Source organism: Acartia tonsa, chromosome 12, assembly GCF_053477335.1.
Source record: "Acartia tonsa isolate MP-2025a chromosome 12, ASM5347733v1, whole genome shotgun sequence".
NCBI classification, from domain to species: domain Eukaryota; kingdom Metazoa; phylum Arthropoda; class Copepoda; order Calanoida; family Acartiidae; genus Acartia; species Acartia tonsa.
Genome location: NC_137271.1, coordinates 46711034 through 46723224, shown reverse-complemented (window position 1 = coordinate 46723224; position 12191 = coordinate 46711034). Strand labels below are relative to the sequence as shown.

At 34.8% G+C, this 12191-nt stretch overlaps 1 protein-coding gene across 3 annotated transcripts in view; it reads left to right on the top strand.

The window, feature by feature from the left end:
* The window catches only part of LOC145333078 (BOS complex subunit NOMO1), a 30937-nt gene that overhangs the window by 2521 nt on the left and 16225 nt on the right, over window positions 1–12191 (top strand). For all 3 annotated transcript variants that reach the window (XR_013884435.1, XR_013884434.1, XM_080178227.1), the window contains exons 4-15: window positions 152–239; window positions 581–654; window positions 1312–1377; window positions 2084–2322; window positions 3227–3375; window positions 3817–3958; window positions 4421–4564; window positions 5118–5199; window positions 9399–9673; window positions 10735–10914; window positions 11291–11387; window positions 11802–11913. Coding sequence is in view for 1 of the 3 variants with exons in the window: in XM_080178227.1 (XP_080034353.1) it covers window positions 152–239; window positions 581–654; window positions 1312–1377; window positions 2084–2322; window positions 3227–3375; window positions 3817–3958; window positions 4421–4564; window positions 5118–5199; window positions 9399–9673; window positions 10735–10914; window positions 11291–11387; window positions 11802–11913 (1648 nt within the window). In the remaining 2 variants the exon portion in view is untranslated. The remainder of the gene's footprint in view (window positions 1–151; window positions 240–580; window positions 655–1311; window positions 1378–2083; window positions 2323–3226; window positions 3376–3816; window positions 3959–4420; window positions 4565–5117; window positions 5200–9398; window positions 9674–10734; window positions 10915–11290; window positions 11388–11801; window positions 11914–12191) is intronic.

Genomic DNA, 12191 nt, shown 5'->3' with positions numbered 1-12191 from the left:
ATTACGATTCTTACGTATATAGCCTGTTGAAAAATGTTAAAAACGAAATCCGAACTATTCCTTCTTGAGAGAAAATGCGGGAAAATGTAATTGGCCATTTTACTACCTACTATAAAGTTGACAAAAATTGTGATTTTTTGTTGGTGGTAGGTTGTACCACCTCTAGGCTGGACATTTGAGAAGGACGAGGTTGTTGTCAATATTGATGGAGAGAATGATGTCTGCAGTCAGAATAAGGAATGTGCAAACTATCAAATAAAGTCCACTGGACCGATTGGTTTTTAGGTTACCTTTTTATAGGTTCTCTGTAGGTTCCATGAGGTAGAGAGGGGACATTGGGCTGTTTATAATAACGTTTTCTTTTTTGCCGGCTTATCAATATTGGGTACTTTTATTGAATTTTGATTGGTGGGTTCATTAAGTTAAACATCCAAATCTTAACCACTAATTTTGATTTACAGAAGGGGTAATTTTGTGTATCAAAATTAGAGATACACGTCAATTTATCGGCCATTGTCATATATCCCTTTAGATCCCTGATATGAATCTGATTTCATTGTTTGCACCATTTTAAACAGGATATTCACTTTGTGTTTTCTGGATTTGGTGTGGTTGGTAAAGTGCTGGTTGCTGGCGAGACGGTTGGACCTGCAGGTAATTGACATAATATACCTAGATGGTCCATCTCACCTCAAAATTCATCAGACTTTAATAGTTCTTTATCGTACTATAAACAGCTTTCCGCAGATATAAAATGTTGAATTATAATATTAAAAATCAGTTTTTTTGCCCGGAGATGCCAAAGGCACGGGCTAAAAAAACTGGTTTCAATCTTATGATTGTACATTTTACATTCGTAGAAAACTGGATATGATACGATGCTAGACAAATTTTAATAATAATCGGATACGAATGATTACAAGAAAAAGAATTCAATAGAACATAAACACCTTTCTTAATTTTTTTGCATTCAAGTTCTATACATTACTCATACATACAAGTGACGAAATTTTTGAGGATATAATATCCTAACTGTTCATAACTAACTTATAATGGGTTTTGTCATATGCTTCACATTATACTAGGGAAGAAATTTTTACATGAATGATTTTATCCAAGAAAAGCTTTATCCAAAGATATGCGACAATTTTTAGTGTCTTAAATGCGAACGAAATAAAAATAAATACCTATGTCTTTTTCTACCCAAATCGGTACATAATTTTAACCAATGACATATCTGTAATGTACCTCCACTGTTCTCCTATTAGCTTTTTTTTAGAGAGTATGTCTCTAAATTATCTGTATTTGCAGGTGTCAGTATCGACCTTCTGGACAAGGATGAGAAAACTGTTGTACAGAAGACTGTGACTGTCAAAGGAAAAATAATGCTCTTTTTATCTTGCATCAAAGCTACTCTGTAATTTACTTTGTCTGTCTGTACGTAACGACATTGTAGAAATATGATATGAGAAAGGGTATCTAGTTTACAACTTACTTTGATCGTTGGTCTGTCGATCATGCCATGCTACAAAATCCGTTGTATATTAAGATGTAAAGGTTTGGAGATTTTCCATTATTTATCTGGTACTTTTATTTTTTCTTTTAACATTTTTATGACCACTAAACATCTGCTCTTCATATCACTTACCTAGTCCTTTTTTTCTATCAGTGGCGTGCACTGAGTTTTACCAGGGGCGCATCTGGAAATGTTGATGACACCCCTTCTATAGCAAAATCAACATGGGTAGATTACTCTACTCCCCTAGGAGGTGTCAACCCTCATACAATATACAACCCACTCAAAAGTTTCTAAACCCATTAAAGTAAAAGAATAGAGGGCAGGGGTTAAATAACTGTATGTCCATTAACTCGGTTGGGACCCTGTGCCAACTTATATCGAGGTCTTTAAAAATTAGCCAATAGCGTTGGAAATACTAACCCAGCCAAGTCGCAGATATCAATTTGCTAGCAGACAAAAAAGGTCTCTAAAAAAGGTAGTTGTTTGGATTATACATCTATACTTATATTTATTCAGTATACCCAAACTGTTGATTATAAAAAATAAGCATAATTATGAAACTAGATGGTAACTATGTGTTCACTGCTGTTTCCGGGATTGATCACAAGGTTCGAGCCTCGCATCCTGTATGGAAATTCAACAAAGACTCTGCTTCTGTCATTCTAACAGGCGATAACGGAGCAGCCGAAGATTTGATTGTAGCCGGGTTTGATGTGAGCGGACGGGTTGTGTCGGGTGATCACGCTATGGCCGGAGTCAATATTGTCATATTTGGTCAGAAATCTGCTGCAGTTCAATGTCAGGTAGACATATGATAGATAGATAGGTAGACAGATAGATACAAGGATGACAACGTTCATAAGTAGTGAAGCCCAAAAAAAGTCATTATACTGTTATAAAAAAAATTAAAATCATACCAAAATCATCAAAGGTAGGTATGGAGAAATATGTTAAAAATTACTAAAGTAGCTAAAAACCTGCCAAAAAGTTGTCCGACCGCCATGGATGTTTTATACGTAATTATGCTCCATATTGATGCGAATGTTGACAAAAAGTTTCAGCTATCTATCTTTTAAAGTAGCCGAGAAATCACGTTTCTCCCAAAGCGTTGCAGACGGATATTTCGAATTATAGAGTAGCTTCGCTACTTTTAGATATAGATGTACAGAAAGTAGGTACCTACTTACTTATTCATTAATACATAACGAAGTGTTGAACATTTTGACCTCTTAGAAATTTTGATGTGTACTCATCTAATAACTCATAATTACTTTGATAACATTTTTTGCATACATTTGATTATTTTTGCATTGTGAAATGTGGTTCAGTAAGTCAGTTATCGCGCTAGGGTTGTTTAGTACCATTCCATCCTAAGCCATGGGTTGACGGGAATAATTTTTTTTGTTACCTAATGAATATAAAAATGGAAGATTGTATTCAGTAGGTAATCTTTATTTAATTCATTTTTGTCCCCCTTCCACATATTTTTCGAGCTTTTTCCGCAAAGAGGGGAAATTTTTTTAAAATGTTTATTTCTTGATCCCCCCCCCCCCCCCTCCTTAGAAGGGGATCCCATTAAGAATATACACCCCTGTCCTAAGTTTTCAGAGCCGGCATGAATAGTTCAATATACAACTCTATTTTATCCTCTATTTTTAACACATTCTAATGAGAAACCGCCATTTATCTATATTATATATATTTTAGGATAACACTGAAGTGAAAGGCATCTCAAGCCCCGCAGGGTCTGTTCAATTGTGCTCAGCAGTCACAGATAATAAGGGAGAATTTGTGTTTGGAGTTGTTCCCCCTGGCAAATATTATCTTATCCCACATTATCAGAGCACTAATACTAGGTATATATATAGAGATAGATAGAGAGACTTACAGAAAGATATAATGATAGATAGATAAATAAATAGATATTCATATAGATAAGTTACAAGATAAACAAACTGGCAGATACAAAACAAAATAATGAATTATACTGTTTGATCATATTTTTAACAGCTTTGTTAATGCTGCGCTACTTAATTTTCTTGTTTTTTTTTAAACTAAGCTTTTTATAATTAGGGTCCGTCCGTCCGTTCATAACGGTTATCTCTTTTTGTTAATTTAAACAGGTTAGAATTGTCCTATCGATTTCAAGCTTTGAATGCTGATTCTTATAAATAACAGTCAGGTACGACATATAAAGCAACTCTAATTGTTATCACTCTACAAGTGTTAATGTTCGTTTGTCCTTACATTTAAGAGCTTCGCTTTTATTGATGTTGTCATCCTTCTTTTTATTACAGATTCGAGGTAGCCCCAAGTATGAAGGAGATCACTGTGGGTCTGGACTCCTACAGACTGCAGGACCCATTCAAGGTCCAGGGATTCTCTGTTAAGGGACGCGTGTTGACCGCTCCCGATGGGGCACCCATCGCTGGGGCTAAGGTATTTTTTAATAATGTGTGTGTAGCCATGGATTCTCTGTGTTTTGACCTAAGTAGCCATGGAGTAGGACGAGACACTTTTGTATACTAGCCACAAGGGCCAGCTCAAGCTTCACGCTCAAGTACTTGACCCGCTGTATCTTGGGGAGTAGTGCAGCTTCTCTATATTTGACTTTTTGGGGGCGCTTTCCTCAAAGTTGCATGTTGAGCAACGAAATACTTATTGAAGATTCCCTATACCAAAGATCATCCAGAATGAAATTTACTTTTTTCGTTTGTCTTGTCAGTCATGCTACAAAATATTAATTTTTAAAAATATAAGATACGTGAGAAAGGTTTCTTGTTAATTTTCTCCAATAGTATATTTAACAAATCATCAAATGCGCTTTATATCTCCTTGTTCGTATTCCCATTCCTGTATTTCTGTGTTTTTGTACTTATGGATGTTGTCATCCTTGTTCAGGTAACAATTGGAGGTGGATCTATTGCCCAACACACGGCTGAAACCAACGCCCAGGGCGAATACAGTGTGGATAAGATTGAGACTGGAAAATACAGGATTTCTGTTACAAAGGAAGGAATGGAATTTACTGATAGATCCGTTCAGGTAAATACATAGATAGATAGATAAGACATTTAGTTAGGTAGCTGGATAGTTAGATAGCTAGATAGACAGTTAGATAGATGGAAGGGCAGACAAAATTGAGACTGGCAAGTACAGGATTTCTGTTACAAAGGAAGGAATGGAGTTTACTGATAGATCCGTTCAGGTACATAGTTACATAGATAGACATTTAGGTAGTTAGGTATAGATAGAAAGACAGGCATTTAGTTAGTTAGAAAGATAGATATCGTAAAATAATTAACACAATAAGTCAATGCAATTTGCTACCAGACGAATAAGGCCCCTTAGACAGGGTCCAGGTAGTTGTCTGGGTTGTTGTATCTATACTACTAAATTACATTTACTAGCGGCTACGCTCCTAGAGGCCTCTAGGGGAATTGTTTATTTTAGATTTATAAAGAAGTAATTTTAGATTTAAAAGAAAAAATTCTAAGGGCGATTTTTCTTTGGAGGGTGTGGTACCCTCTCCCAAAATAGCTATAAACCTATAATAGTGAGCCATCCTGTTACTTTATTTAAAGTATTCTTGTTTTAGATATCTCCCAGTGAGCCAGTGCTTCCCGATATTTTGCTGTCTAAAGTTCTGGTATCTGGTCAGCTTGACTTCTCTACCGTAGGCATGTCATCATTTAATTACCTATAGAGTTGATTCGCTCCTAGTTTCTAAAAATAGTCTAAAACCACCCAAGACATTTATAAAGTTTCCCTGAAAAGTACTACCCATTCAAACTTTAGTTTAAGACAAAAAACCCTTACTATAGTACTTTATATTATTAGATAGAATAGTTGCACCCCTAGCTTCTAGGGAATCCTTATTCAAAGGGGTAGAAAAGGGCAGATTAAAAGCCTAAAACCGTCCCAGGAATTATATAAAGCTTCCCTAAAGTTCTGGTGTCCGGTGACTTCTCTACTGTAGGCATGTCATCATTTAATTGGTTACAGAGTAGTTGCGCTCCTAGTCTCGAGGAAAATAGCTTAAAACCAACCAAAGACACTTACAAAATTTGAATGAAAAGTACAACATTTTCAATCTATCAATTTACGAGATCTTTAGCTTCAGATAAAAAAAAACCTTACTACTTTATATTATTAGATAGAATAATTGCAACCCTAGCATCTAAAGAATCTTTATTCTTAGGGGTAGGGAAGTGCAGAGAAATAGCATAAAACCATCCCAAGACTTATATAAGCCTTTCATAAAATTGAAAACACAATTTGTTCAGTTGTTATCGAAATCTTAGGCTACAGTTTGCATTTTTCTTAGAGACTTTGTATTCGAATTGGTAGAAAAAGGTAGAAACAAAAACCATTCCAGGACCATTTTAAAGCTTTAGTAGTTATCGAAATATCAGGCTTCAGTTTTGCATGTATTTTAATGGTCAAAAAGATTTTTACATTTTTTGAAATTAAAGCACAAATAATAGATTTCTTATCCTATATTAGATGGTCAATCAGATACAATAATCTGATAAACTTAAAAGGAATTTCAAGCAAGCTAAAGATTTTTGTATTTATTTAGTCAACTAAGTAAGCTGAAATCTCCCTTTCGTCCAATAACGTGGTTGAATTGTTGCTACGCTGTTTTCTCATTGGTCCAATTAATGGATTGTTTATATAGATTTTTTATATTTATTATTTATTGTAAAATTATTATCTAGCACACCTACTCATTCTTATTAAAATTTACAAGAAATTTGATGATTATTTCTCGTATGAGATAAGTAGTGATTTTAACTAACTTTTAAAATAAGATGTCACATAAGAAACTTGCCCTTTCATACAAAATATGTACATTTTCCAACCAATAACGTGGTTGAATTGTTGCTACACTGTTTTCTCATTGGTCCAATTAATGGGTTATCATCTAGACTTTTTATATTTATTATTTATTGTAAAATTATTATCTAGCACACCTACTCATTCTTATTCAAATTCATAAGAAACTTGATGATTAATTCTCATATATGATAAACAGGGATCTAAAGGGATAAGACAATGGCCAATAAATCGATGTACAACATCCCCAAAGATGATACACAAAATTAACCTTTCTGTAGAATACAATTAGTACTGAATTGAAAAGTTTGGACACTTAACTTAATGAATCAACCAATCAATATTCAATAAAAGTCCCCAAAGTTGTTAAGCCATCCTATTATATAAAGTAATAAGCTTTTTTCTGTCTGTAGCGAAGGATCTCGCTAACTAACGAACATAAATGGTTCTCCTTTACAGTGAAGCTTCTTAAAGGTCCTAAGGTGGTTTTAGGCTATTTTTTGCCCATCCATATCCCTTTGATTATAGAGCCCCTAGATGCTACGGTTGTCTGGGAAGGATGCTGTATCCCCCAAGATGGAATAGGACTTACAGATTGGCTAGTTATAGAGCAGCTTTAGCAAATATAAACTACCTGGGTCTGTAACGCAGGGAAGATCAAAGTTACCACAGTCTCTCCAGAGGTTATCCAAAGGGTGCAGGGGGGCCAGGACGGGAGTACGGTTAGGGTCTCCAGGCGGGGCCTCAGGGCATTTAATGGAGTCTGGAAAATTGTGAAATTCTTGATGTTGTTTCCTAGATAAGAAGATGTTTTATTTTTGTTCAGGTGTTGGAAGCCTAAGCTACACCCGGCTTAAACTAACATCCTATTCTCCCCCCATACATTATTACAATATTGGTTAGTACAGAAAGGGGAAAAGGGTTAATCATATTCAGAGAATTAAGCTGTACCTGGATGGTTAATCTGAACAGCTTAGTTCCTCAAAGAGCCGGCAGACATTATAATTAAGCGGTCTGAAAAATGAAAATCTTTAAATTGCTGTTTGCAACCGCGAAATTAGAATGTCTGCCGCAGTGAGCCGCAGGCAACCCGTTGTTCTTCTCCAGTGGACTGGTGGCCTGAAAGTGTACATACATTAGTGTACATGACAAGGGTCGCAGCCACTAGTTGAATAACAAAGCGTTATAATAAAACATTGGGGACTAGTTTGATAAACAGCCCAATGACCACTCCCTTCCTGTAAGATAAGTTTCAATATAAAAGTATAAAAATGCTTTTTTGTCTGTTCATGTTAAAGTTTGTCTGATGCATTTATGGTGTTTTTAATATTTATTTAGAGATGTATGTGTGTCCATAGATTTATTACTTCAGATGGTCAATTAAGGATTAATCCGTCCAACGTAAAAAGTTATTTATCGCATCGTATTATAGACAGCTTTCCACGGATATTAAAATGAAAGATTATAAGATTAAAACCAGTTCTATTAGCCCGAGGGGCCGACGGACCTTTTACTTTATTAAAAAGATTTCCACCACTCTGTATGGCCATGTCCTTGTTCTTTAAACGTTTCTTTACAATCTTACATTCTATTATTGTCTTAGAAACTGATAGGTTTCTTTTTAAAAGTATTTGATCTTTGATTCTTATAATAATAATGTATTTGCTATACCATAGATGTAATATTTTTATATAAACAAGGATAAAAACATATTTGTAAGCACATATTTATTTTTCTAATTTAACCTTTAGCCATAGTCGATGGCCGGATGGTCAGCTAAATAGCCTAAAACCACTCCGTAAGAATTAAAATCATTCTCTGGAATTTCTGTAATGGCTATTTAAAACTAAATTAATTAGAAAATATTAGGGAGGGAGGGGATATTGGGCTGTTTATTACACTAGTCCATAAGGTCTTAAAATACCGTTTATTTATATGTTGGTTTAAGAACTTTAGGAACTTACCTATTGATTTTTGATTGGTTGGTTCATTGAGTTGAGTGTCCAAACGTTTCAACCATTAATCTATTATAATCACAGATATACCCTAAATGTAGAAGTGTTATGCTTCTAAATTGTACAAAAGTAAAATATTTAATCTTAAATTGAAGAGAAGGCCACTATTGTTACTAAGATCTATTCTACATGTACTTTCAAATAGAAACGTGTGTGACAAAAAGTATCATTTTTTGAAGCGATACTACTTTATAAGATGTTACCTAATGTTATTTCTTTTTAAGTTACTTGTACAAAATAAAATTCACTTAAATGGTTAAAAATGGTTAAATGTTTAAAATATTTTGCATTTTTTAACGTATTGTATTGATTAAAATCAAAGCTCATTTTTTTTGCTGTATAATACTTTATTGTTCTGTTACTTATTAGTTTACTATTGCTGCGCTACCCATGGACTTAGTTCTTCTTTTCAAGAAGAGGATTTACCAGGGATGGAGGGGGCCATTGGGCAGTTTTTTTACACTAGTCCCCAAAGTTTTATTATAAGGTTTTCTTATTTGTTGACTTAACAACTTTTGATTGAATTTTGATTGATTCAACCACTAGTTGTAATCTACAAAAGGGATTATTTTATATTTCAACATTTGGGATGTACATCATTTTATCGCCCATTGTCTTATCCCTTAGATCCCTGGAATTTTCAAAATATAAAAATGATTTTCAAAAATGTCCATTGATTAATCCAAGAAAAGATATTTTACTTAAGATTGTGAGTTTCAAAATATTTTATTGTACTTTCTATATTTTGAAAAAAACCCGATTTTTAAGTATTATGGACATACGGTGGGAAAGAGGGAAGTTTTAAAAAGAAAAAGTTAAAAATAAAAATTTTGAGGGGGGATCATTCGTTATTTGGAGGGTGGAGATTCCCTCAACCAAAATAGTTAAAAACCTTCCCTGGACCTATAAAAAGATTCACTGCAAAGGAGAACCATATCGGTTCAACGGTTACCGAAATCTTAAGCTATAGGCAAAAAAAGTCTTACTACTTTACATAATAGAATTAAATGATGAAACATTGCCAGGTCCTGATTCTGAGAGGAAGGTAAAGATCTCTAGCCCGGGATCAGGTGACGCTCTGGTGGCCATCAAACAGGATGGAAGCTTCGCGGTCATGCTGGCTCCGGCCCCATACACTATTTCAATCATATCTTCCCCCTCAGACACCCGCATGGGTAACCTATTCGCCCCGCTGGCCTCTGACATTATTGTCAAGAGTGATCCCATCTCGAGTCTCTACTTCTCCCCGGTTAGGGTCACCATTGGCGGCACTGTCACCTGTCTGGGAGGACCCTGCAAGGTTAGATTTTTAATTATTTTAAATAATAGTTGTGAATAAGATTCCAGTCAAATGCGCCTATTAGGTCAAACTGTTTTAAATATGCGTTTAAGAACAGATAGAATTAATAATCGCATTTGACTGGAAGCTTGCTCGATTTATGTTCTAAACTGAAGGGAAAGTTGAATGAAGTGCATTTAGCAAATGTTACAAGAATACCATCTAACATATATAAGGGGGGGGGGGGTTAATGCAACCATCTCGTAATCAATGTATAAATGGCACTTAGAATTCGAATTTCAATCTAAAATTCTGCATGAGTAATCCTTGGTAGGTCTATTATCCCTAAATTGAACAAAAAAGTTGAAAAAGTAACGGCTAACGGCTCAGCCGTTTTTTGGCTATTTTTAGGGCAAATTTGTCATAAATTACGTAGGAATCAACTTTTTAAAACATATTTTTGCTTTAAATCATGTGAAATGATACAAAATCAACATTTTCAGATTTCTATTACCAGCAACTACCGGCTAGAACCGTTTGAAAACATTTTGGAGCAGAAAATAGTATTATGTGGAGATAGGTTTCGTGATGATTTGAAAATAGCCCAAAAAATCGCTAAACTGCTGAGCTGCCAGCTGTTAGCGTTATTTTTCCAACTTTTTGTTTGATTTAGGTAAAATAGACCTACCAAGGATTACGGATGCAAAATTTCAGATCGAAATTCTAATTCTAAGTGCCATTTATACATTGATTACGAGATGGTTGCATTAAAAACCCCCCCTTTTGTAATACAAATAAATAGCAATCAATTAGGCACCAACAAAATAGTCTTTAACTATGCTGTTTTTGTGAAAACAGGACAGTCATTTATGTTGCATATATCCAAAAAATATTGTTTTTAAGTCTTGATATGTTTAAAACTACCTGGCAAAAAAATTAGATTCTTTTTTAATATATGTCCTATAGATTTACTTTAAACTATTGAAAAGAAAAAAATATACAGTTCCCTAAATTCAAGTTAAAATGCACTTCGTGCAACTACTGCTTTAATATGTACAAAATATTTAAAAATCTTAATTTAGGGAATAAAAGTTGTCCTAACGCCGGACGCGTCCAACTCCGAGCCGGCCGAACAGACAGTTGAGAATGGCAAGTTCAGTCTCCAGAACCAGCTGCCAGGCAGCTACAGCCTGGCGGTCAAAGACTCCGGAATCTGCTGGGATGCTCCAAATATTGTGTTCACCATTGGATCTGAGTCGAAGGTATATTTTCATTTTGAGTTAATTTTAATTCCAAAAGACACATTCTTGTCAGGGAGAGAGGAGACATTGAGCTAATTATTACACTAGTCACCAAAGTTTTAAATTAAAGTTTTCTTATTCGTTGGCTAAACAACTTTGGGGACTTTTAATGAATTTTTATTGGTTGGCTCATAAAGTTGACTGTCCAATCGTTTCAACCACTAATAATGATTTACAGAAGGGGTAACTTTGTATCATAATTGGGACTGTACATTAATTTATCGGCCATTGTCTTAACCCTTTGGATCCCTGGTTTCCAAGCCTTTAAAACTATGGAACGTCCTTTTTCTATTTCATTGATTCAATTTCTACTAACTAACTAAAAAATATCTTTCAGGAGGACCTAGCTATGAAACAGACTGGCTGGGTGATGCCTATCCAAGCCTCGCACACAACCACCATCAAGTATAAGAGCAAGGATGGGAAAGATTCAGGTAGATAGATAGATAGTAAGATATACAGACAGATAAATATATGAGGGTATATTTGTATTTTTGAAATTGTTATGTTTTATTATCTATGAAAAGGGTATTTCGTAGTATTTTTCAAAGTAGTTTTCACCCTATTTCTAGCCCCTGCGGGGAGCTCTAACCCTGCGGAGCTAATTGCTTAACCCTACATGGCAATCACCTAATATAACGATATGAAAAGCCATTGTTAAAATACGACGAAACGCCCCTTAAGAAGCGCTGTCACAAAAGGGACTATACCCATAAGATATAGATAGATAGACAAACAGATAAATATACCCGAAACACAGACAGATAGACAGATAAACATTAAATAGACAAATAGATAAATATATAGATAGACAGACAGACAGCTTCTAGCATTTCTGATTTTTTCAGGTGAATTTGATTTATCTGCTGGAAGTACAGAAAGATGTATGAATCAGGATACTGAATATTCCATCCAGACAGTAAGCTGCCACCAGTTTGCTTCTCAGAATAAAGGATTCAGGTATAGTTGCTGCTGCGTTATTTATTATTATGTAGATAGATAGACACTGACAGGCTGTAAGCTGCCAACAGTTTGCTTCTCAGAACAAAGGATTCAGGTATAGTTGTTGCTGCCCTATTTATTATTCGGTAGAAAATTTATAAGATTATATTTACTGGAATAAGAATAGGCATTACAGTTCTAGTAAATATTCTTTGAGTCTTTCCTACTACGATAATTTTTTTTTACGCTTAAGAAAACGTTATTGTAAGACTTTGGGGACTAGTGTAATAAACAGC